Here is a 25,872-nt window from a genome sequence, read left to right on the forward strand (position 1 = left end):
ACACCGCCTTCACCGACTCCGCAGCCCTGTCCTGAGGCTAATATCACACACTCCCCGCAGTCACATTCCTGTCCTCACACACACACACACACACACACACACACACACACACACACACACACACACACACACACACACACACACACACACACACATTAAAACGATACCTACTCGCTCTAATTGCAACCAAGTATGCAGTGATGATAAAGATGTCCCGCGGCTGTCATCGCAAACATCCAATAATATAAACTGTATTTTATTGTTTCATTTGTAGGATTTATTCACACGTCTTCCAGTTTTTTTCTCACCATGCTGCAACACATGAATTAACACAAACATGTGAACCCAATGACAGTAATATATACTTTGTTTAAACACAAGCTTTGCAATATTGTCATATTTCTGGTTTCAGTTTGATATTTACAAATATGCTGAAATTGAAAAACACTTTGTGAGATGTCTGATACATACATATAATACAGAAAACACATCAATAAAAATACTGTGTACAAATAGTTAAATTATGCAATAAAATGGGCTAGTAAAGTCAAATCATTGCAGAAAACGTCTTATAAAAATATACTTTATTGACATTTTGTCGTTCTCAGCTACATGTCCATTAGTATATTACAGTGAGTTATAATTTACAAGTTCCCTTTATAAAAGGGACACAGCTCTGTTATTATAATCATCTACATCCTATTGCAGTGGTGTCATAACTCATCACTGTCTTTCATTTAATTTCTTTCAGCCTGAAGTCAGATTTGAACCAGTTTTCCTGAAATTACACTTTACTTCTGCGTGTACAAGCATGACTTGTATTATGTCAACATGCCAATTATATGCCATGTTATGACAAATCTCACTACAGGAGAATACTGAGCAGAATAGCGCCACGGTCTGCTTTGGCACCTTTGGCGCCACCTAGTGTCAAAAAGAAAGAGGCTGGACGTGGAACAGTGCGCTTCAGTGTTCTTATGCCATGTAAATAAAATGGTTTCAGACATTCACATTAATAGTTAATTAGTATCTACAGGACTGATAGCATTGCTAAAGCTTCACTCTCACCTATCTGGGTTTAATGTACCCGGACAAGCTTGCCAGCTGATTGGAAATTGTTGAAATAAAATGCAGGGTATGTGTTTAATAACGTAACAATAAAACTCCAAATGTTGAAAGGAACACAGTCACTTTGAACCTGGGCTTGATCCAAAATATAATAAATCCAGCATGAATGTACTGTTCCACAGACAAAGTAGAGATACTTATAATAAAGGAGGAATTCAAGAATTTAACATCCTTTGTTGATGTAAGTCCTTTCTTCCTTCACAATTATCTCATTAGAAAAACATTACAGCCCTGACCTCAAAGTCACCTTTCAGGCTTTATCCAACCCTCTGGACAGAGATTTTGCACATATTGTAAATGTATGACTGGGGTTGTGACCCTTCAATCTGGCATATTCCCAGAAATGTCCCTTTCCTCATGAATTATAAACAGGAGGGCAAGTGGAATATGTATCTCTCTGCCAACGCTAATCCATCTCCATCTCATTACCACAGTGACAGTTAAACGTGCAGATGGCTACGCAGGTACCTTTTGAAACGAGTGTGATATATTATCCTAGGTTAAAAGAATTGCATGCATTTGTATTTGAGCCTTCAAGATGTCATTTTCAATTTGGGCGTACTGACAGAACTAATTCCAGTTTCACACTGTGCAAGAAATCACACGAGGCATCCCAGGAATTCCAATTAGAGCCCGGAGCTGTGAAGCTGGACACAGCAGGAGCTCCAGGTGGGAGTCTCTTCATTTCAGGACCCAATCGCCTTAGAATAACACGTTTCTTTGAAGTCATTTCCAAAGTATCTACCATTACGCCAACGCGTACAGTTCAACTTTACAAGAGAAAGCACCTGAACAATGGCCGTTCATAGAACCACGGAGTATTCCACCAAACGTCACCCTCAAACAGTTATTTCTATATACAGAAAGTGGGCAGAAACACCCTCTCATTTACTTCAACTCCATCTCCCTTCATATAAGCATTGAGTGGATTAAACTACAAGATATGAATAAATGAATAAACCATAGAGCAGATGTCTCTTATTCTTTCAATACATATGTTTATTGAAAATCAAACAGGACAGGGAAAGAAAATTACTGAAATGTAGTTTTCAGACAGCGGTGATGTTTTAAAAAAAGAGAAAGAAAGCACAGAAACAAATGAGCATATAGAGTTCTTGATTAGCTGTGAGGAATAGACTGTAAGATGGATGATTAAAGAGAACAGCAGGTGACTTTTACAGCTGGACCAGAGTTGTCTCACATATTTGACTTTTTTTGGGAGAGGTTGATCTTGTCACCGAGACTCAAAGCCATTCCCTGTGAAATAGAGGAGGGAGGGTTTGTGTTAACAGGTTTTCTACATGCTGGTAAGAGCATAAAGCTATCAGTGCATCATCACATGTAACAAGTTATTTCATGTATTCATTTCCTTGTCCACTAGTTATTTAATTAAAAGGCACTGCCTTCCAAATTATGGATTTTCTGCATTGCTGAAGTTGAGAGCGTAGAAGTAAACCGAGCCTTTACTTCTCAGATGCATACGGGTTCATGATGCAGCAGCTGTGACCCACCTGACTTTTGGCTCTGATGCGTATGTGTCCGTTGACAGGTGCGTCGGGCCCCAGGTGGATGGGCTTCTCGATGCTGACATTAGCCAGGGCATCTTCTCCAAAGATAGAACGGGCGTAAAGGTTGGCGGCCATGAAGCCACAGAAGCCCGACAGCGCCTGGTTCGGAAGGCAAGAAGTTGAGAAATACTGAAAAACAACAACCTGGGATTGATACGCATCTAATATGAAGAGGAAAAGAATATGAATATCTGACAGTTGGGGGGGAAAAAACGCCACTTGCTCATTAATCTTTAAGCGCCCTGCCAGCTTTACAACCATCATGTACTGTGATGCTGTATGGGACATCTTGTACCAACCTTCTCAGGAGTCAGACACTTCATATTGGTGGACTTCAGGATATGCTGAAGGTACTCGTTCAGATCTGTGATGTTAGTGTTCACCGTCACCTACAACAAACAAAGCATCTTCAACATTCACACTTTTTTAACTCTCCTAAATATTGTTATTGATTTGTTGAATGTTTAAAATAGGAAGCAGAGAGACAACAAACCTTATGTCTCTAAAATGTAAGTACTTTCTGTGAGGTCAGTTTGTGGTAACAGGCCACAGAGTAGAAATGTAAATCTTACCTTGTTTTCCCACTCAAACTCTGCCCACATCTGTCTGAATTCTGCATCTGTGCAGGCCGCTGGCTGGATGTAGTCCATGATGTCGATGTGGATGTCACTGAGGACGACGCAGTTTCTGTCGCTAGCAGCTCCCGACACATCGTAGACTGGGGAGAAAGAATCAAACACCCCAACAAATAAGAAACCGTCCCGGTTACCAACAGAAAAACAAAGGTAAGGAAGAAAAAGCACGATCTTACCAATGTTGCCAAATATAATGCCGTTCTCAGTAGAAGCCACTTTGACATTGGCCTTGATGTTAGCGAAGTCATGAGGAGCCAGAGTCAGAGGAGACGGCTTCTCAACCAACTTGAGATCACCTGTGGGGTGGACACATTCAGTCAAATGAATACAACAGAATGGGATTGCTTTGATCAGCATTACTAGAGAACGTGTACATTAGTGAATGAACCAGACTCACCTAAAGTGGCCAGCTCAAGAGTGCAATTCTGGAGCGTATCATTGGTTTGGTTGACCACCAGCACATCCAACACGATGTCATACTGGTTGACATGGACGTAGGCTTCAGCATACACTGGGTCTGAGAAGCCCGTCAGCTGGGTCACCTATGATGGACAACACATTAAATTACATTGAATTATAAATTCTAATATAACCAAATACAAATATATCGTCAAAGTAAGTTTTTTTTTTTTTTTTGCCTTGCAGTGCAGTGGGATTAAAAAAACAAAAACAATTAAAACGAATTGTACCCACAGGCAGCTTAAATTAAATGAAAACACAATGCTACAACTAAATTATTTAAGTTAATATTTGTAAAATCCAAACACAAACGGGAACAACGGTTCTCCTTCCCTCTGTGTAATCACAAAGGGCAGCTCCCTGTTAGACAAATTCCACACTAAGGTCTTCAAATATTTATGCTTTATAATTGCAACAGTGGATGGTCAAAATCTCCAAGCAGAGATGATATTTATAGCCCAATCTTTGTCTCCCACAGTAGTGTTTTCTCCACATCATTTCCAGCTCTGTTGCGTGCTAGAATGTCTGCAGGGCTTGTGGTACCTTGTTGAGTTTCGAAGCAAGGGGATCAGCAGCCTCCTTCCTCTGAGTGTTGCCCATAGCAGCCAGTAGACTGAGCTGGAACTGGTCCTCCTTAGACGTCATCTCATTTTTGGCTGTCAGCTGCATGAAGGAGATGGGGTCGTCTGCCTGCACCGTTACGTTACGTTTCTCAGACTCTTTCTGTGGTCAGAAGAAGAAAAGTGGGAGGTTATTGGGTGGGATAGTCCGACCTATAAAAAGCCCACAATAAAAATTACCCACAATCAGTCAACATGTAAAAAACAAATGGGTATCGGAAAGAATTAAAATAAAATCAAGTAACGTTTTGTGCAGAATTAATACCAAAAATTGTGACAAAAACAGTGTGAGAAACCAGGCCCCTTATGTATTAATATTGCGTAGTAAGGCCATATATTCTTTATAACAAAAGTTATTCGGCTTAAACAGTTACCATGTTATAAAAAAATTGCAATATTGATAAATGCAATTAAAAAAAAAAAAAAAAAAATCTTCTCTTCTTCTACTTGTGTTGCTGCGTTGGCTGTACCCGAACGCCAGGGGGTTAAATATTCAGTTCAGCCCTCTGACTCCACCGTCATTACCTTCTGTGACAGCTTCTCTTCCTCCAGTCTGACAGTCAGCATGTGTGACAGGGATCTGCGGCACTCCTTGTTGAAAATGTCATTCATAAGTGGCGAGCACTCCGACAGGACCTTGAGGCACAGCGAGATGCGATCCACGTCATCGTCTGTAATTGGCTTCTTGGGGAGGGAGGACTTGCCCAGGTGCAGCACAGTGACCATGATCAGCATAGACTCTGCAACAAAGGACTGAGAGGGAGAGCGGGGACGCGGGGATTAGAGGAATGGCCACTTTTGTTGGTTTGATGATTTTTACAATAAATGTGATGTCACGTGAGGAAAACATTACATTTTGTTTCTTTTTGTCTTGAACGATTGCAACATAGCGCAAGGCCACTTTGGTCAGTGTGGTGGCCAGGGAAGCTGCCACATAGAAGTCTCCATCCATCAGGAAGCCTCTGAGTGGAGGTCTGGAAAAACAAAATCAGGGTTTTTGAGTGAGATGGATGGTAAGATTAAACTCCACACCATCAACTGAATGTTACAGATAAATAACAATATCCCCCCCCCCCCCTCCCTTGCAATTAGCAGTTATTACCTATCCTCTTCTTTCTTTGAAGGCCTGGAGGAGCTGAGGGCACTCTGTGTCACATAGGTGCCCATCTCTGTCACCAGCTTCTGGGCTGGAGCCGCACTCACTTCATCCTCTGGTTTCACCTCTCCGGTCTCTCTCTTGATCTCATTTTCTACAATTGGGATCTGCCCACGCGAGAGCCAGAGGTCAGATATGTGTGACAGTTTGAATCGGACTGCCAGATAAGCTTGCGTTTGGAACATACCTCGCCCAAGGACCTGCGTACTTCTGTCATCACACTCTGGATGTCGTCCTTGGTGCTGCAGTATTCTCCTAAGATCCACAGCGCTCCCCTGTAAATCCTAAAATAAGACAATGGTGACAAAAGGTCATGAGCATTCACAATGCTACATACTCCTGGATTGATACACTACCCAGCCAAAACGCAGCCAAGTTTATGAAACACTGTGACTGCGGAGACCGACCAAAATCAGACCATTTTGTGAAAGTAAGGCTTTAGTTTGAGTACTGAATTCTCTTTCACAAAGACTGAACAGATATTAATACACATAACCGCTGATGGACTTACCCCTGTATCTAAATCGGGCTAACCCAGATTCCTGCCTGCTATAACCACTAGAGGGGAGACAAAAACCAAAGCCTTACTTGACAGTTTTGATGGCGTGAAAGACTTCCAGCATCTTCTCGATGATGAGGGGTCTCAAGCTGTCAAACCTCTGAATGGCCTCCCGTACAAACTCCAGCACATCAGCAGCAGCTGCCTCGTTAGTGTCACTTAGGAACTCCATCAGCTGTCAATCGTATCAACACAAAGAAGACTCTTACCATCCTCCTATCCAATGCATAAACCACCATTGGGCCCTCCTCGAAAACACATTTCAAGAGCATCCTGTTTACAATGAGCTTAAATCAAAAGGAAACTCACCACAGGTATGACGTTAGCCGCCATGTCGGGGAAGCGCACACTGCAAGAGTGGAGAGTGCGTACCAACAGCTGCCTGTACTTGTCAGTGTCTTCGTGTTCTGTTACGTTGTTTGTCTTGATCACTTCTTTCTTCAAAACAATCACCAACTGGGAAAACAAAAAGACACCACTACAATATTTGCAGGATATTCCCTTATTCCCACGTCGAGGCGCGTACAAGGAAACAATAACGTGGATGCACCGTGCTCGCCACTGACCTCCTCTACATTGCGAGATGAAACGAGGTCCAGTGCCAGCTGCAAGGTCTTCTTTCTGACTTCCAGGTCGGGAGTGCTGAGAACACGCAGGATGTCCATCACCAGGTCCTGGATGAAAGGCATCGGTGACAACCAAGTATTAACAGAGATAATGCACTGTAAGTGCAGGAAACGGGTGCAGCTTCACAATAAAACTCCATTTACCAGATTCTGATATCTTCCAGACTTTTTAGGCTGCTTTTGACTCTACAATGTTGACTAAATAATACTTAATTTGGTTTATTCTCTTACATTTTGCCTTAAACCAAAAGACATTTTAAATAATAACCTTTCTGAGCTTTTGAGATGATTTCCGAGAGGACAGCGGTCTTTGTGGCTAATAAGGCACTGCATTTTATTTGGTTACAAAAACTAACCACAGCAATAATTCAACGTACCTGGAGCACACGCTCGTGAGTGGGATGCTCCTTGAGCTCAATCAGACGATCAAGAACAATCAGCTTCACGTTGTTGTCGCTCTCCTTGATAATCAAATCAATGTAGCATTGGGCAGCAGCCTGAAGTCCATAAAAAAAGTGAATAAGAGATTGCAGAAGACCAAAGACATCACTGCTATTGGGTCACGTGGAGTACAGTACCATATATACGGTATGTGACATACACAACATCACTGACAAAATGCTGGGGACGTACCTTGACGGCTGTGGGAGCACTGGAGAGGGTTACAAGAGTGCCAGCAGCCTCGTACTTAACAGCCGGACTGGAGGACTGCAGCAGGTTGTAGATGCAACGGATGAACCGGGCGCGCTCGGAGGGGTTAGCATGACAAACCTAGCAGCAGGAGAACAAATACGGCGAGATGTCAGTCATTAAAGCAGCTCTTCTGCTAGCATCCTGTTGTGTCACGAAGCAAAAAATTAGACTACTAAAAGGCCATGACTCACTTTGTAAATCAGCTCCACGATGACCAGCTGGAGAATGTCGCCAAAAGTGTGAACCTGGTCGATACATGTGCTGAGATAATCCAGGGCTCGATCCTGTAAGATGTGAGTGTGTGAACGACATGATGCAAGTTGGGCCTTTGGGATAGGTAATAGTGGCAACGCGACGTACCTGATCGGCATGAATCAGCATCATGAAAGCATTTCTCTTACAGCTGGCATCTTTCTCATTGACAAGAAAATCATGGATCAGCTCCGGAGCGTCTGGGATGAGATGTTCAAAGTTCCTGAAACAAATATCAGGAGCTGTTTTTTCGTTCGCTTATGAATGGAGTACGAAATATGCATGTATGTGGGAAAGGCAGCTGAACACAAAATAGTCCTTTGTACCTGTAGATGGTGTAGATGGCCAGGACGGCATTGCGGCGCACGTAACTGTGGCGGTGCTCCAGGCAGGCCCTGATCGCTGGCATGAGAGGCTCAAGCAACTCAGACTCCTTCAGCTTGCACAGGAAACGCAGAGTGGAGCCCCGGATGAACTCGTTGGGATGCTGCAGGTCCTGAAATACAAAGAAAGATTTCACATTATTGTTGATTTCCTTTAAAAAAAACATAACAAACAAAACAAGAGATTTTAGCCAAGTCCAAGATTTCAATAGTTACAGTAAACATTGTTTCCCTGTGGTTACAAATGCGGTGCAACACTGGAGGGAACATCCGATTTAAAAATATACAGCTGGACAGACTGAGTTGATCAATCTTACCTTCCTGTAGGCGTCACAGACCAGGATCATTTCCTGGAGCAGTTTTCCATCTGTGGTTGTTTTGGGAACAATCTCCCAGAAAACCAGCAGCAGCTTTTTAATGGTGTGGTCTTGAAGTGGCAGCACAAAGCGGATTATGGTCATCAACAGTCCTGGCAACTTTTCACCATTCAGGATCATGATGATGACCTTCTTCAGGGCTTCGGTCTTTGCCTTGATCTCCCCCTTTTCTGTAGAAAAATAATCATTATTACTATAAATGTGATCAGCATTGGTTCAATTATTTTTATCATCATTTTAATAATTTGTCAAGGATAACCAACATTAATGACAACTTGTTTGGACCACCAGAGTTCACTGTCAACCATTTAAAATATTTTAAAACTGAGGGAATCTTTCTTATGAAAATTGCTGACAGTGAGGTGTGTGGAATATCCAGCGTATTGTTTCAGAAACGTATATAAAATATATTATAATATATATTAAATATATTATAATATATTTAATATTAAGTATTTTTTTCCAATACTGTGAGGACAACAAATTTAATTCCAATCATCTCCATTGTATTGAAGTGGAGACATTTAGAAATTGATATCTCCCATCTGCATGGTTTATGAGGGTTTCGTAAGTTAGTTTTGCAAGATAACATGAAGAATATTTACCCAGATCAGTTTTCAGGCTGACTTCAGACGGGGGCTCTGAGTCAGACGACACATTGATCAGAGTGTAACAAACGTTCTCTGCAGCCGTCATGATGCTGCTGGGCTTGTATCCGTTTAGATGAATCCCAATGAATGTTGCTCACGGGAAAATACCTACGAGAAACAGAACAGTAGATTTAGTAAATGGCAGAAAAAAAACATATTAAATAAATATAATATTAACAAAATGTGCAACATATGTGGAGTATAACTACAAGGATTTCCACAGACTAACCAATTTGCATAAATGGACATAAACAAGATAAATCTACAGTAAAGCCTCATTGCATAAAACTGTGGGGTCAACTAAAGAAAGCATGCCAAACTATTATAAGCCGATAGCAGACAACTTTTGTTATGAGCTTTTTAAAACCGGGAACAGTCGTCCAGGTATCAACCACAGGGATTACTTTTACTGGAAAAATGTCAAAAATAGAGGTTATTTAGTCTTCCAAGCACGATTTACCAAATATAACCACTTCTTATTTACTGGAAGTAAACTGCAAGTTTCCAGCACATTGCTCATTGTTTATTTAACACTGTCACCTCACAGAACTGAGGTCCTTCCAGAGTCCTTTCGAAGAAATGCATAAGAGATCAACTGGAAACTCTTTTCAGTTATGAATATATGATGTTGGTGTTTGTCCTGCCGTAGACCTGTGACCTATCCCGTTCTTTGTCTCTGACTCAATGCATGCTGGGATATGCTTAAGCCCCTCAAAGGAAATTGATGGAGGGGAGCTACAAAATGTTACACTTGTTTCCTGCAAAGTGATGATGAGGCATGTACTGTAATCCAGGTAAAACTATTCCAGCAAAACATCAGCAACATGTACACCCGCTAGATATAAAGCCAAAAGCACAATCACAGGTTATCACAGGCCCAGTAGAAGGTCCTGCATAAATATATATATAGTCCCTGGAAACCATGTCACCAAAATAATTTGAATTAATCATGAAACCAAATGTTACAAAATGAGAAATTCTGAAAATACAGTATAGGACATTTATAAAGAGGGTGACAGTGCTTGAGTCAGACGATCAGAACACTGGATGGTGGAGCTGGGACAGTGTATGAGAGTGTTTGTGAATGGGTGAATGTTGACATGGAGTGTACAGAGTTTTGAGTGGTCAGATGATTAGAAAAATGATCAATATAAAATGTAATTAAACTCTCAAAACAACAGGCAGGTGTCCATATACATTGAAACAGGTTTTGTTTGTCCTATTCATAAGGGCTATTAAAAGATACATGCTTAACATACTTCCAGTATAACGGGGACAACCTCCAAAGTCCAAGTTCTGTACAAAGCTTCAGTTTGAGTTTATCAAGTTAAAGTTATAGTCTGTTTAGAATTCACTTTGTGTTTCCCTATATAGGGTTTCCATGTGAGTCTGCAGTGAAGGAAATATAAATACAAAGAAGACATTTTGTACTAAAAAGTCAGTAACTCTGGAAGACGCTCTCTAGATTTACCAAACTCCGACTGCTGTAACCTCATATGAACTATAGATACATTTTGGAATGTATCTTTGGACTGAACTTTGTCTCCCATCACATTGTGCATTAGGAAGAGGGCTCTTAGTGGCCAGAATGAACAGGAGGCATGATTGCATCAAGCAAACCCTGTTTCAATGCACAATGTGGGCACCTTATTGTTTAAAACACAGATTAACATTAAACTTAAAAAGGTGATTAGGCCTATGCATATGCAGAATATTTTAAGAGTAAACAATTAAACAAAAACATCTGAAGGACACTTGTGTATGAATGAGCATTTGAATACAAGTATCTATTCATTTGTATTTCTCTTTCTTTTCTCTACTTTACATGTTTGCTTTGATCTTGTTGCACCAGACAAAACAAACATTAAAGGCCTGTTCAACCAGGATATGAGAAGAAACTCAAACTGTCAGCATTAAAGATGTTAATATGAATGGCTCCTCATATTTCACCTGACTAACTTATACAGCTGTCTTATTTTGATAGCAGACATGAGAGGAAATCATTGAGGAAATCACCTGTGTGCTACAGGTATCTGTGAATCGAAATTATACAAACACTTATGATGCTCGTGGAAGTATAAAACAAATGATATGTATTTGACAATATTAAAAAAACAAACGTAAATTGAAATGTTGAGGATAAGTAAAGTGCATGGCCGCTTCCTTGGCAGAGAAAACAATACAGTGTGTCACGACTCATAGGAGGAGGAGGAGCTGAATTATCAATATCAATAGGTTACTTTTACAATGTTGGGCCACGTCGTGCCGTTTTCTGCGGTGTTTGTTAGTAAGCACTGGACTACCGGTATTACACAAACAATGTTAGCTTATTACAGCTCAAGTGTTAGCACCCACCACGGCTGTTCTACGGCGTTACAACCAACAGCTGTGTGGCAAAACAAACAGTACACGAAAACGTCTATTACTCATTCGACCTTTGAATTGTTTCGAGCAGGTTAAGATGTGTGATCAGCCGCTACCTGCCCACCGCTCGCTAACGTCAGCTTAGCTTCTGTCCGGGCTAGCAATGAAATGGAGGACAGTAAGGCTAGCTGGCTTAGCTGTTACCACAGGTCGGGAGAGAACAGCCCTGATGCCGGTTCACACTCAGTCACACAGCCTACCGTCTTGCACGATTATGATCCTCCGATGTGGCCTTCGATATCCAGGTTTGGAATATCACATCTGTAAAAATTCTCCGGAGGTCCCTTTGGCGAGCTGTCTGTGTAGCCCTCCACTACTTCCTACTGACGTGGAAGATTACTTTCCGAGCCACATCACTGCTACGGTGCGCCGGAAGGTTCAAACGCGAGAGCAATAAACCCGAACGAGGAAAACACGAGGTAGTTTACCATTCAAAACACACACGAGAAGCTGTTGCTATTACAAATATTGGATAATGCTGAGACATAAATGTTTGCTAGTGTGCTACTCATTAATTTAAGTACTTTATGAGTTATTTTGGGTCCTGAACTTGAAAGAAAAGCACATCTGACCAGCTGTTGCCAGTGCAACCATGACCCTGGTAAACAGCATCATGAACAAAACGGATTAAGAATAATAAAATGCTACAATTAATTGATCATTTAAAACAACTATGACGTCACTGTCCTTTCATATAAAACGAACAAGCATTGTAGTTTATGCATTTATTGTTAAGAAAGAGACAAAAGATACGTTCAAAATCACAGTGCATCAATGGAAATACAATGTAACGTTGTAGGCTACAATCACGTATTAACAAATATCCAGTTTGAGTATTAAGCTGTGACTAACAACCTCCACTTCTAAGTTTATTGGTTTGAGAGTCTTCTTCAGGCTTGACCTGTATCACAAACACAAACAAATAAGTTTTAATAAAATATAACACACACACACACACACACACACACACACACACACTGCTATATATATATATATATATATATATATATATATATATATATATATATATATATATATATATATATATATATATATATATATATATGAAAGGTTTATTGTAGGTTTACTGTCAAAACAGACTAAACGGGCCTTATTCATAAAAATAAAAGATCTCTTTTGTATTATGTGTGCAATATAATATATGTGTGCTTCATTGACAATATGCATTATTGGGTTCATTTAATTGTGGTTTCGGTGTCTCCAGGAAAATAATTTATTTGTGTGACGATCATTAGACTAACGTCAAAAAATTAAATTATTAATTTAACGAATAAATATATAAAAGGACACTGGTGGACAGTTCCACAGAATAATTATGATATTAAGTTAATTAGATGATTTTATCCCTTATTGTGTGCTTAATGACATGTCAAACTTTCTGTCAAGGTTTTCGTTTTAGGCAACTCGTTTGATTAAGTTGCCAGTTGTCGTTGTTCTCACGTTAACGGAAGCTTACATAAGGACGTCAACAAGCTAGCAGCTAGCTAGAGAATCCAGCGGGGCTTTTTGTCGATCACTAACACTGTCTTTATCTCACAAAATATATTAAACGATATATTTATTCAGTCATCTGACTGCTACTCTGGAGTTAAACCCCCTCACAGTGTTATTGTGATCAGTTTAATCGACAATCGTCCTCCTGCGAGCTCGGCAGGCGAACTAAACGATCCCAGAGCAACGCGATACAGCGACACGCAGCGGCGACACCTCGGTCCAAAGACCAGTTATTTTTTATAACGGAAATAATATCACTTGATCAAACTGTACACGGGAACACGACGAGAATTAAAAACTGCGACACATTTCGAAACGTTTGACTCAATTAAACGTATCTCCACGTTAAACAGGCGATATTTCAAAATTGTGACGAATGTTTCCAATTCAAATGGATAAGACTTTCCTACAATTAATACAGTTGAACGTGGAGTATTCGGTTGATAAGTATAGTTCTGTAACCGTTAATGTTTTCTTTAAAAGGGAAATTTTACCAAAACAAGTTTGCTAATTGACTCCAACCCCGGAGTATACTGATGATATTACATTAACGATGCAGCTCAGGATTGGCTCAGCGCTCCACATCACACAGCCCCGGGAGTTGTGGCCTCTAGGTGGCGACAGAGAGCCCCTTTTCTGTAAAAACAACATCTCCCCTTCTTTCTTTAGTCCAAGTGCTGGAGCACGTTTGAGTGACCATGGAGTGCATTTGCTGTCATGTAGTTCAGCGTTAACACGGCGTGAATATTAGGAGAGGGGGAGACTTTCGCGTGGAGACGAGGAGCCACAGGCGAGCCATGGCCGCACGGGAGGAAGGAGAGCTTCTGCACGGTAAAATAAGGCACCACGACGGAGCTGGAAGTGTAAACAGCTCAGAGGGCTTCAGGAACGGCTATGTGAAGAGCTGCGTCACCCCTCTGAAACAGGACCATCGGGGGGGATTTTTGTTTAACGTGTGCAGGTTTTGCAACGAAGACATCCTTAATTCAAAACTGTTAAAGGTCTCTGCCCTGTACGTCGGCGCGTTCCTGGTCCTCGCCGTCTCTTTCCTCGTTTCCAGGAGCTTGCAAAGTGACTCGCTTTGGGATTTGCGGACTTTTTTGTCGGGCTTCTCCCAGTCCATCAGTCCCCTGTTCAGCGTGGGCTGCGCTTTCTTCTTTCTAACGTTTTACCTGCGCAGGAAAAAGAAGGAGAGCAGCAAATGCTGGCTGGTGTCGCTGCCAGCATCGTGTTACCTCGGGGATTTTCTGGTTCTGCGGCTCTTGCAATGGGGAGAGGAGCAGCACCAGATGCAAATGGTGGGCAGGTTGTTATTCGTGCTGGGGTGCGTGGGTCTGCTCACCCTGGTCCCCACTCTCAAACTCAAGCACAGCGTCCTGGTGCTGCTCGTCGCCAGCGTGGTGTGGCTGGTCTCTTTCACAAGTTTGAGCGCCCTGCCCGCGCTGCTCAGACCGCTGTTCGCCTGCTTCGCGGGCGTCTCGGGCTCCCTGTTGGGGCTCTGCTTCGACCGCTACTACCCGTCGAGGGACGCGCCGGGTGGGATCGCCACCGCGGAGGAAAAGGTGCCCGTGATCAGACCGAGGAGACGGTCCAGCTGCGTCTCGCTGGGGGAGACGTCGACCAGCTATTACGGCAGTTGTAAAATGCCCCGCAGACCGTCGTTGCCCTGCATATCCAGAGAACAGGTAGGTGTCCCCCCCCCTGCAGGACCACGTCTGTTGTGGTCCCTCCAGAATATAGGCCCTACGCTGTTTACACGTGTGCATGAAAAAGCATCATCAGACATGCAATAAGTGACTTACAAGCGAGCACTGTGGGCTCTGCTGCTCCAGGTGTTGTTGTTGTTGCAGAGTTATTTCATGTTATGAATGCCAAGCAAGGCATTTGCATTTCAGCCAATTATCAAACGTGTTTTTTAGCCTATTGATATTTATAATTCAGCATGCTTTGTGCAACCTCCGTGCACTGAATGGCATCCACAGTGTTTAAGACCAGCTACAGTGTTTAAATGTTAAATGTGAGGCTCCATCTGCATCATGTTGACAGAATCACAACACCAGCAGCAGCTGTGATGTGGCCAACTGTCCCCAAAATACGCTCCACATCCAGCATGTGGAGCGTATTCTTTTTGTTGTCCTGTATACACAAGCTGAATAAAAACCAGTCTGTTTACGTGAGCAGCTCCACCGCAAAGTGATGCTCTCCTCTCCTTTGCAGTCGTTTTGGAAACCAATACACCTATATCAAGTGATAGCCATTCTAAGGGAAGGCTATCATGTTGCATGCAATATATTGTGGGCAAAAAAGGCCGCAAGTTGCTGCTTTAAAAAACAAAACAAAGTGGCAGCTCTTAAGTGGATGCCAAGCCATCGTCTCGCGTTCATTGTTGTTGTCTACTTCAAGCTTTGTTAGGGATGATAAGAGAACTAAAATTGTATAGCCATCAGTTTGTCTCAGTTGTGCTATTTCCAGCAGTTGTTTTTCCACCTCATTGTGTTTTCAGGCTGTTAGCAGATTAGCGGTCACATTTAGTGCTCGGCCTTAAACAGAAAAACAGGTTGGATCATTCAAGACCCCGTGTGAACACCATGCACCATGTCACCCCTTGCTTTATCCTGTGATACACAGACACCTTATTTATTTATATCTCTACACAATTTTACTTTTATTTTCTTAATTCTTAATTGAGTTTTTGTGACTTTTTATTTGGAAGAGGAAGATCTTGACTTAAACATACAAACACAAACTACAGAAACATTGTTTTATAGTACAATTCTGAATAAAAGTATAAATCCCGTTCCACATATGACTCAGTTGTAATACTTGTAGTAACAGTGACATATTCAGGGACGGCCCTCAGCCTTTATGTGAAACCGTTAGGTATGTATATACAGCACGTGGTATACTGAAATACAATGCATAATCATTTTCATTTTGATTGAACAGTATTTCTTTTGTATTGGTAACCTTTTTTTAATTGCCCAATTATCATCTGTCCAGATGCTTTTGTGATCGACTGCCCCACAAAACACAGTTTGCACACATTCAAACTGTCGATAGAAATTTGGAATATGTGTGAAAAACAACATCATCTCATGAAAAAAGGATAAGAGGTCACTGATTGTGTTGCGCCGTATTATTAACTGAATGTCTGATATGCATCGCTATCGTACTGAGTAAAGGAGCCGGTGTCATCGTCATGCTGTCTGTAGAAACTGATCTGGCAGCTTCTTTCCCACTTCACTCTCACGTCAAAGTTGGGAGAGTTGGGGTGAGTGTGTGGATCTGTAGGTCTCATGCAGATTACTGTCTGAGGTGTTGTGCCCACTGCATGCTGGGATAGATTTGACCTACTTAGTATAACGGTTAACAGTATTAGAGGTGTATTAGATAATTATATAATAGAGCTATTGTTATTGTTCTCAGATCTTAAAAATATATATTGTTTTTGGTAGTCAAGATTTTGGAAATGTTTTGAGTTGTAGAATCTGATTGCACCAAGCTCTTCCTTTCCCGGGTTTGATCATCAGGAAATCTAGTCAGCGAAGAAGAGCTGTAAACTGATCTTTTGTGATATAACGTCTCGCTGTGTTAATGAGGCGGTTTCTGCGTCAGACGCCGTCAAAAAGTGGCACAAAGGCCGACTTTGAAAGGAGTCACTCTAGGTTCACTGGGGATGACACGCATGTTCTTCATCTTCACACACACACACCAGAACGGCCTGCTTTCAAAAGGGTTCAAACAAAACTTGAAATCAAACTCGGCCCCTTGATGATAATCATGTTACGCCGTGGCCGTGGAGAACGGTCAGGCGCTTCTTAAAATCGTGTAGCCGCACACCCCCAAACAAATATTCAGTGTAACCAACGTCCTTAATTCACGTGGACTGTATATTATACTGCAGGGGAAGTACAGCGTGATATTGCTCTGCGCTGTAGAACAAACTCTCCCTGGTGAAAAGGACCGAAGCAGGAGTCAAGCAAAAATGGTAATGGTGTAAACACAGCTTTCCTTTTATTGTGGTAAGTGAGCGTGGTAATACACTCTGAGGTGACGCAAGCGCTTTGCCTCCACATCATCTGTTACTTTTGTATATTATGACATTTCATGTATATTAACACATACATTTGAAGGCATTTGCAATAATATATGCAGTATATATTATGGCTATTTTTTATTATCATTGTCAAAAAGTTGAGTTTGTTGGTTTGTTAAATGCTAAAATTAAGAGGGGCATTAATTTTTTTTTCTAAATGTTTTAGCCATTGTGAGAATCCTTTTTTACACTTTATACATATACGGCATATATTTATATATATGCTGTATATGTATAAAGTGCAGCAGCAGGGTGAGAGCATATATTTATATATATATGCCGTTGCCTGAGATGCAGCAGGGTGAGAGTCGAGCCACCAGACACCTGAGGTTGTGTATGTCTAGCTTGTCGCTTGTCATCATGTATGAGGGAATTAAAGAGCTGCAACAGAATATTAAGAAGCTGTAATACGTCCCTGATACCTGCACCAGAAAATACAGAAATGTCACAGAGTACTTGATAGTTTCTGACCCATTTTTTCCTAATCTGTAAATCCATTCTGTGAGTTCAAATTGAGGACACGGGTGTGAATTTTGGGTCCAAAAAATTTCTTCGCCCACAAGAAGTAATTACTCACAGGAAGGGCCACCTAAAGGTATTATATGGTATTACAACACCAGCAGTTAATTAACAGTTCTTAATTGTGTATTATCACAAGGACAAAGCGATAAAATAAACCAGAATATGCATCATCTTTCTTATATTTGCTGCTGCTGTTTTGTTTTTGTTAAAGGCACACTGAGAAGTTTGGCCACTAGTGGAGCTATAGAGCAACACTTTGATGAGCAGGTTTTCCTATTATTTCCTGTGTTGGAACATCGTAGACATGAGGCTGCACATGCCAAATCTATTGATCTGTTAATAAGGCTTATTGAGCTCCTACCTTTAATGTTTTTAGGAAATTCTTGTTGCTCGCTTGGCCTACATTTTAAATAGCAAGGTAGAAGGTGCTAAGGCTAATATATAAGTGTGGTAAAACGGATGCTGACAAGCACATTTAGATCTACCAATAATGTTTTTCTTAAGCCCATCAAAGCTTCCATAGTCAGTTTGTTTCAGCAAACTACTCCTGCTTTTAAATACCGGGATGTTTCCACAAGCTTTTCAAAATTTATATTTGTTACAACCAATATCTATGGAAAAATGTAGCTTCATTGATGACCTAATTCAAATTCTACCGTCTACCGACATCAGTGTGACTTTGTTTAATTCACACCTACCAATCACGCAATCATGTCTTACTACTTTTACATTCCTAGCATTATTTTTAACTGTAGTGTGTAACAGTGAGTCATCAAACGATATCTACTTTGACGCCCGATGCTTTAAAGCATCTTCTGACCACCTTTGATGAGAATATGCGTATTCTGACTGTCATTGCAGTATTCCATATGAGCAACCTGGTGAGAAGGCCAAACAAACATGAGAATAAATGCTCAGGATTGACAGACATTCATTTTCATGTCCGGTTATGGCCACATTATGAGTCAAAAGAATGCTCCACTTCTCTTAAAGGTCAACTCAGTTTTTCTTTGCTTGTTGTGTTCGAGTCCGGTGACCGGCTCTGTGTTCATGGGAGGGGCGAGCCTTAGATGTGTCAGACTGACTGGGAAGGGAAAACCCTTCATGGTTGCTGCCATCTTAGTGTCCTCACTATTGTACACGTTACAATGAAACAGGGTTTCCATTGGTTATTTGGAAAATAAAGGTGCAAACATGATTTACACATGAAAACACACAATCCAGTATGCAACAAACACTACAGACATAATCATGTATGCAGTGTTAGAGTTGTCTAATTTAGTCTGTTCCTGCTTCAATTAATGTCCATTTTTTGCTCTGATAATTTCAAGTCGCAGTTATGTTTTTTTGGCACAATAACTCTAAACCCCTTGCACAACCAAAGCTTTATGGATTGACTGCATGTGCCAGGGGTTAGGCTCCCTGAATCCTAGATTTATTGCATTAACAGGATCCCTCTATTGTGTTAAATTCTTCTTCAATAGGAGACCTAAATAAGTCAGTGAATCGTGTCATTGTGTCTCGCACTTTGAGACTGTCCAGTTGTCACATGGGTCACAAATTGAGAAATATATTTACCAATTGTCTGCTTCCAATTTGGGTCTGGGTCCTTAGGATCATTTATTTCAGATAAAAAACAATGATTTTATTGTCCAGCCTGAATGGCAGCTTGTTCCTCCCCAGAACGATGTCAGCATGTATCTCTCAGCTAGTTTTTTTGGGGGAGATGAAGTAGATAAAGTGGAGATAATATATATTTTTAAAAGTAGGATTATTGTATGTGGGCTTTCATTGCAGAAATCTAAAAGCTCTATGTCGTGAGTAAGACCTTCGAGGCAGTCCTGGCAGTGTAATGTACAATCCGGGGAGAAGGCCCTCTTTTTTTTGTGTGTGTGTGGTTACTTACCACTCCACGACGGCAGGCAGGGGTAAATAATACACTTAACCAGCCCCCCATCCAGACGAGAACAGAGAAGCAGGCTGGAGAGAGAAAGGCTGGAAGGGAAAGCAGTGAAAACGCAGAGCAGCTCTCAGCTGTCACGTTCGCTTGCTGTAAAGCCATGTGGAATGATATAACATTGACGTCACAACCCAGTGACGTACCACAGGGTGATTGCAAAGAAGAAAAAAAAAAAATGCCAAGTCTTATTAATCGCCCTGTAGAATATAGTGTCTGCCTCCAGCAGTGATGAGAAAGGGAGAAATGGTCCGTCCTCAGACGGTGTGCGACAGAAAGAGTCTTTAGGAGGGAAAAGTTACCGCAGAGAAACCACTCAGCTTATTCATCTAGAAATCAGACAAAGCTATAGGCCTTCTAACCACATCACAATAAAAGCTTTTCCTATTTTGTAATTTGATATTTTTCATGGGCTGAGTGTGTACAGCGAGTTAAGGCTGGTCAGCACAGTGGTGTGTATCGAACTAGTAATGTTTAATGTGATTCCGTCATCTGTATTATTATATTTATTATAAGTGCAGACAAAATAATTAGTGTTAAATCTAATAGTCGATTTATGGATTCAAATTGTGATTAAAAATGTGTTTTTTTGTCTAATGAGATAAAATGATAGTGTTTGTATCCTCGGCCTCTTTATCTGTATGTGAGATGAAAGCCTCCCTCTGCCTGCTCCTTTTGGTTTACTGTTATCAAAACTGAACAATGTGTGCTAAATTCAAGGTGAGTTGCCGCTGCTGAAATAAAGCATTTTTTTTATTTTTTTGTTTTTTATTTCCAGTATACCGTAAATCCTCCACATGCTGGTTATGGCTTAGGTCCATCTTGCTTTAAACAATTAAATGTATAATCAAATTAAACCTTGCTGTGCATGCTGGGCCACCCAGGACCTCTTCAGGCCCACAATGCGTCATATACACCACAATCTAATTTAGTTTTGTTCATATTCTTTTTGTGCTTAATTAAAAAAAAAAAAGTAAGATAACCTTTTGAGCTTAACCTTATTCTTCTAAGGACTGTGCTGACAGAGAAAAATGCATTGCCTTAAAATAAAGGTCATTAAATGTTATCTGTAGTTAAAGGGTACAATACACTTATTATTGATATTATCAATGTGGTAAACAATTTCTGTATGTAATATAAAGCATAAAAGCTTGAAAGGATGTCTGATGTGTCTTTCGCAGTATAATATATAATACAGGTTTTATATAAATATAGTGTGTCTTGGAGCTGCTGATTTTAGTAGAATTCGATGAAATGTAAAGCTGAGCTGTTGTTTAACTGAAGGCGAGTGACGTGTGAAGTTTAGGAGCTTGTGTAACAGTTGCGATATCAAGACCAAGATGTCCTAATTCATTGCTTAGCAACTCCTCATCGATGCCACTTTGATAGTAGCCGAAACATTTTACGAATGCCTGATCAGGAGCTGAATCAGCATTTGTTGAATGTTGCCTACATGTGCAATGGAGCTTTTTTTTTTCTTTTCTCTCTCAGGTGTTTGAAATGTAAGTCATTTAATCAAATGTGGTTTGCTGTAATCGGACCGGGACGGGCTGCTTCTGTGAATGATATTGTCCTCTGTTAGACCGCCGCGACTCGTTTGCATGTAGCTGCTGTAAATGTGTCAGCAGGACCGGCAGAAGGGGTTAAGTTGAGTGAGGTGCTGCGTGTTTGGCTGACTGCAGAGTCAAACAGGATGCAGCGGCTGCATTGTCAGCCCGCTGGTGTGAGTGCAAACAGATGAGGAAATGCTGGAGCGGGTCCTCCAAAACTCGGGTTGCCCTGGAAACGGTTTGCGTCATGATCACCAGCAATTAGCTTGCAGCTCTTTAGTTTTCATGATAGGTCTACCAGAGCTTAGCCTAATGACTCTGGTGTCTGAAGAGTCACCGTCGAACGGGGGGCTCGCAAAAACATTCAAAGGTGGTTTGCGTTTAGTTTCTTTTATCGTTATCACTCATTAAGGAGTGCGGTCGGGTTCGGGCTTGTTTTGAAATGCTTAGAAAGAGCTGTGCAGCGCTCGCCCTCTTTCTTATTTTTCTCTAATGAGCCTTGATGTGCCGTCCTGACCTCATCTATCTGCTTGTGTTATTGTCTCCACAAAAGCTCATCCCAGGCTGAGTTTGTGTGTTGTTGGGGCCCAGAATGTTGGACTACAGAGGGGGATGCCGGGCCACTGGCATCAACTAAGTTTGGGCTAATTAGACTTAATTTTGTTCCCACTATAGTATCGGCCACTCGTACATACATACTTGTTTCCATTACATGAAAAATGGCCAGATAAGATAAGAGAAAAAACGTTCCCCACGCTGCTGGCTTTATTTCCAACACAAGCTTTTTTTGATTTGGGGAGTTTCGGTGGAGATTTCTTCTTTTTTTTCTTTGTCTCAAAGGATTTTGATCACGCCACAAGGTTCCCAACAATGCAAATATTTCAGGTGGCTGAGCTTTTAAGTTCAGGATGAGGTTGTTGAACCTTGCATGTGTTGACTGTTTGTTCAGTCCAGTGACAGGGTGAGAGGAGAGCGAGAGAGAGCGAGCGAGCCTCGGTTTAGTCAAGGCGGTTAAATTAGACTTCTATGACATAGATGGTGTGAGCCCATGCGTAAATTGTTGCTGTGGGAATTTATGCCCGAAGGGAGGGATGTAGTAAATTTAAGTTTTATTTAAGTGAGTGCATACCGTAGCTTTTACTGACTGTTAATAGTCTCCAGACGACTTTATTGATATAACATCATCTTTTCCTTCAATATTCTCAAAGCTTTATGCGATCATTGGAAGGGATGGTCGGACGAGAGCGATTCCAGCCTTTCTTTTGTGGCACTGAAAATGCGCACGATTATAATTTGCATCGAAAACATTACACAGCAATCTAACCAAAACCCATACGCACTTTGTCCCCGTACTCTCCTCTCCCTCGTTTCATTCTCTCTATCTCCGTCTCTCATTCTCTCTGAATTTCTTTCTGTCTGCGCCTCTTTTGAAAACGGTGTCAGCACTGCTGCTTTTACACCAAAAGGCTGTTGCTAAGTGACGGTTGACGTCAGCCACAGCTACAGAGGAGGGCTTGTGTGTGTTTAGCAGCTGAGGGCAGATCCCACTGAAAAGGGCAAAACTGAGAAGCACTATTAGTCACTGCCATGAAAAAAACCTTAACTTCAACCAAACGGGACCGCCGTTTCCAATAACTGTGCACAATTTATTCTGAGTGACGTATGGTAGAAGTAAATCTTTCAAAGTGGAATGGTGAGGTTAAAGCAAAAAAAACATTTTTGGAGAAACGGCTCCGGCCAATCCCCACCCCCTTTTCTTCACTTTTTTTTCTTGAGCCTGTCGCTGTCTCCTTTTCTTTCTCACTTTAACCCCCGTCCGCCCCTCCCCCAACACACACACACACACGCACACACACACACACACACACACACACACACACACACACACACACACACACACACACACACACACACGCACACACACAGGCTGAAAATGCCAGACACCCCCCTCCCCTTCCTCTCACATAATGTAAGTAAGATTTTGTAGATAGATTTTGTGTCTGACGAAAGTCTCTGCCTCTCCAGTGTGACATCTCCCCCATCCGGCCAAGGTTGCTCTTGATCTGCTTGCCATTGTTTAGTCGTACAGTGTAATCAATTCCCGGGACCTGTATCATCCCCCCCCCCCCCCCCCCCCCCCCTGCTGAAATTTGACCAAACAAAAAAAAGCTTATCTACATTTCAGGCTAAAATAATAGTGTGCTTCTTCTGTTCGAAGCTCCTGAAATGTTGTTTTAGTTGTCCTGTAATTTAGCACATTTCTGTTGCGGCCTGACCCTTGTTTTGTCTGTGTCAAAGCTACAACGCTGAACCAAAGCAATTTGTTTTTGCTTGCTTGACGCACACAAGACAGTATCTTTGTTTTGATGGGGTTTTTTTTTTCTTAGGTGAGAAATGTTAGAAAGCAGTGACGCAGTAATGTAGCAGTCTGTATACAGTAGAAGACGGCCGTGTCTGCTGCATCTGTGCTCTGAAGACTGTGATGTTAGTTTTCTTCTTTTTTTTGTGTGTGTGGCTGCTGCCGGAGATAAACCAGCCCCAGCTGAGACTGGGGGGTCTATGGGCAGAGTTAGGGGTTTGCAGCGGTCGCATGGAGCTCGCTGATTACAGGACGAGTGAGCGGAGGGCACGGGATTTTTATTATCGCACGCCCCCTCTGCAGCTGATGCCCTCTGTGCTGTTCAGATACAGTCAGAGACGTGGCCCACCCTTACCTGGGAAGGCCTTGACATGATGTGGAAGTTTTGAAGAGTGACATTAAGGGGTCAAGGCCTGATGGGCCAGGGTTTAGTGGCTAAAGAGACTTTCCTTAATTTCTTTTTATTAATAAAGACATACCGTATTCATAAAAGCCGGGAAAAGTTGTCTCTTCTACCGATCCACAATGTATTGGAGTGATTGCTGCATTGCACCCCTCCTCTGTCCTTATCTGCCCTGACCCTGTATCCAAGGATCAACTGGATCAACAGCGATGCCACATATCAACAGCAGGCACCCTACCATGGCTTCACAGACACGGTGCATTAGGCTGCAGACAGCAGTAGTTGGCAGGGGGCAGGCATGGATTAAAGATGCAGTATTTTGCATCACATGGTGAACTCTGCCGGGCCGTGGTGATCATATAGAAGGTTTTGTGTTACCGTTGCAATGGGATCAACGCACACACATCCGGTTGGTTGGACAAGAAGCAAAAACAGGCTTCAAGGAACTGAAGGATAATGAAATATTATTATTATTATTCTAGGTTAAGATGGTGAAGAGTTTACTTAAGTAAAAATGTACTAAAGGCTAGGTCATCGTGATTATGTCCAACATTCTTTTCCACTCGTCTTTCAGAACAAAATACTTTCTTGTATACAATTAAAGTTATTATGTATTTGAGCTGAAATAATACTGCAATATAGTCTTTATATGTTTGTATAGAATGTAACACAAGTTCATCTCAGTACGCCTGAAAGACACACTCATAATCGTCATACAATCCACCAGTTAAACAAATTGCGTAATCTCATGCACCAGGAATGGGTTAACGTATCAATATGGTGACTAATCGCCAAAAACACTCAACTGGGCAGCCCTACCTCAAGCTCAAAGTAGAGGTAGTCTGCTGAGCTATGTATACAGTGGAGATCATTTATCATGTTTTGGACACATTTAATAGGCTGTCCATGAAGATGATGCAGTAAAGTTAACTGTTTGCATATCACGGAGCAACGGCAGCGAGAGAGAAACAAGCCAAAGGTCACATTCAGGAGGACGTTCAGGGTTTTGTGGGTGTCCTTATATCAATATTATGCATCATGATTCCGTAGCCAACCGATTTTGTTCGTTGAGCATCCAGTGTGCCAGATGCTTCATGACGTGATGTAAACCGGTCACATTTCTGAGCAGACTACTGAAAAGCAGAAACCACACCTCTTCGATGGCACGTGAGGTTCATCCACAAATCACTATTCCATAAAGTACATTAAAAAAAGACATAAAGATAAGTGAGCAAAGTCCAAATGCCATGTGTCTTGAGGATCTGTCGTTAATCTGAGCAAATGTACATGTTCTAGCTCTCCCTTGCCTTTATTTTTCCACTTGGCAATTACTATTTTGCACTATTGCTGACAGAAGCCTTTCCCTTTTTAAAACTTTATTTGTGAACGGGAGTGCTGCTCTTCAGCGATGCCACAAAGTCTTCAGATAAATACATTTTCGGTCAAAAAAGGACTGTATACTACACAAATCTGGGAATAGTAGGTGCACGTAGGCCTCACCTTTGCTCTCCTTGATTCTGTTTAGTAAACCCACCTCAGTTTGTTTGTGTGACTCTGACTCATATGACAGTCAGCCAGCGTTCCAGTATTTATGCCGCGCGGCGTCCGTCTCAGGTGATGTAGGCCGAGCTCGCCGAGCTCTGGGTTCATACGAGATGTAAAACGCTGATCTCTGGTGGTTCCGGCGTGACGTTCTGACCCGCTCTCTGTCGACAGAGCCTGCTGAGTCGGCCCGTTCTGAAGATGGGATGTTAGGGGGAGAGTAGCTGAAGTCAGAGTGACCCAGGTCAATCTGAAAGTGGGCCGTTGGAACGGCAGGATTTATTTGTCGAGGAAGTGTAGATTTAGACACTCCAAAAGACTTCAATGCCACGTATTATTTTATTTTTGCATTTGTTGCATTAGTTTCAAACAGCCAGTTAGGATGCTGGATGTCCTGT

At 41.7% G+C, this 25,872-nt stretch overlaps 2 protein-coding genes across 3 annotated transcripts in view; one reads left to right on the top strand and one right to left on the bottom strand.

Annotated features, from left to right (window-relative positions):
* Positions 1–2,106: 2,106 nt before the first annotated feature.
* copb1 (COPI coat complex subunit beta 1) lies at positions 2,107–11,883 on the bottom strand. Its single transcript, XM_084015187.1, has 22 exons — positions 11,731–11,883; positions 9,062–9,214; positions 8,397–8,626; positions 8,023–8,192; positions 7,805–7,919; positions 7,636–7,728; positions 7,385–7,522; positions 7,129–7,248; positions 6,692–6,799; positions 6,435–6,581; positions 6,155–6,300; positions 5,754–5,850; positions 5,513–5,673; positions 5,264–5,384; positions 4,936–5,163; positions 4,334–4,513; positions 3,729–3,873; positions 3,508–3,627; positions 3,269–3,414; positions 2,996–3,085; positions 2,640–2,795; positions 2,107–2,385 (listed from the first exon to the last, which is right to left on the bottom strand). Exons 2-22 carry the CDS (start codon positions 9,150–9,152, stop codon positions 2,326–2,328), a joined length of 2,862 nt encoding a protein of 953 aa, XP_083871313.1. The 5' UTR covers positions 9,153–9,214; positions 11,731–11,883; the 3' UTR covers positions 2,107–2,325.
* Positions 11,884–13,555: 1,672 nt separating this feature from the next.
* pde3b (phosphodiesterase 3B) overlaps positions 13,556–25,872 on the top strand; it is a 38,065-nt gene continuing 25,748 nt past the window's right edge. The window contains exon 1 of one of the 2 annotated variants that reach the window (XM_084003134.1): positions 13,556–14,730. In XM_084003134.1, the coding sequence (XP_083859260.1) occupies positions 13,843–14,730 (888 nt within the window). In that variant the 5' untranslated portion in view covers positions 13,556–13,842. The remainder of the gene's footprint in view (positions 14,731–25,872) is intronic. The other variant, XM_084003133.1, reaches the window with a different exon arrangement.

Source organism: Eutrigla gurnardus, assembly GCF_963514095.1.
Source record: "Eutrigla gurnardus genome assembly, chromosome: 1".
Taxonomy (NCBI): domain Eukaryota; kingdom Metazoa; phylum Chordata; class Actinopteri; order Perciformes; family Triglidae; genus Eutrigla; species Eutrigla gurnardus.

Bases quoted from the DNA above. Each gene is read 5' to 3' on its own strand.
- copb1 (XM_084015187.1), bottom strand. From the start codon at position 9,152: ATGACGGCTGCAGAGAACGTTTGTTACACTCTGATCAATGTGTCGTCT. The intron at 5,851-6,154 runs GTAAGGCTTTGG...GTCTTATTTTAG, and splicing joins CACGCCATCAAAACTGTCAA to GATTTACAGGGGAGCGCTGT. The intron at 3,415-3,507 runs GTAAGATCGTGC...CTTTCTCCCCAG, and splicing joins CATTATATTTGGCAACATTG to TCTACGATGTGTCGGGAGCT.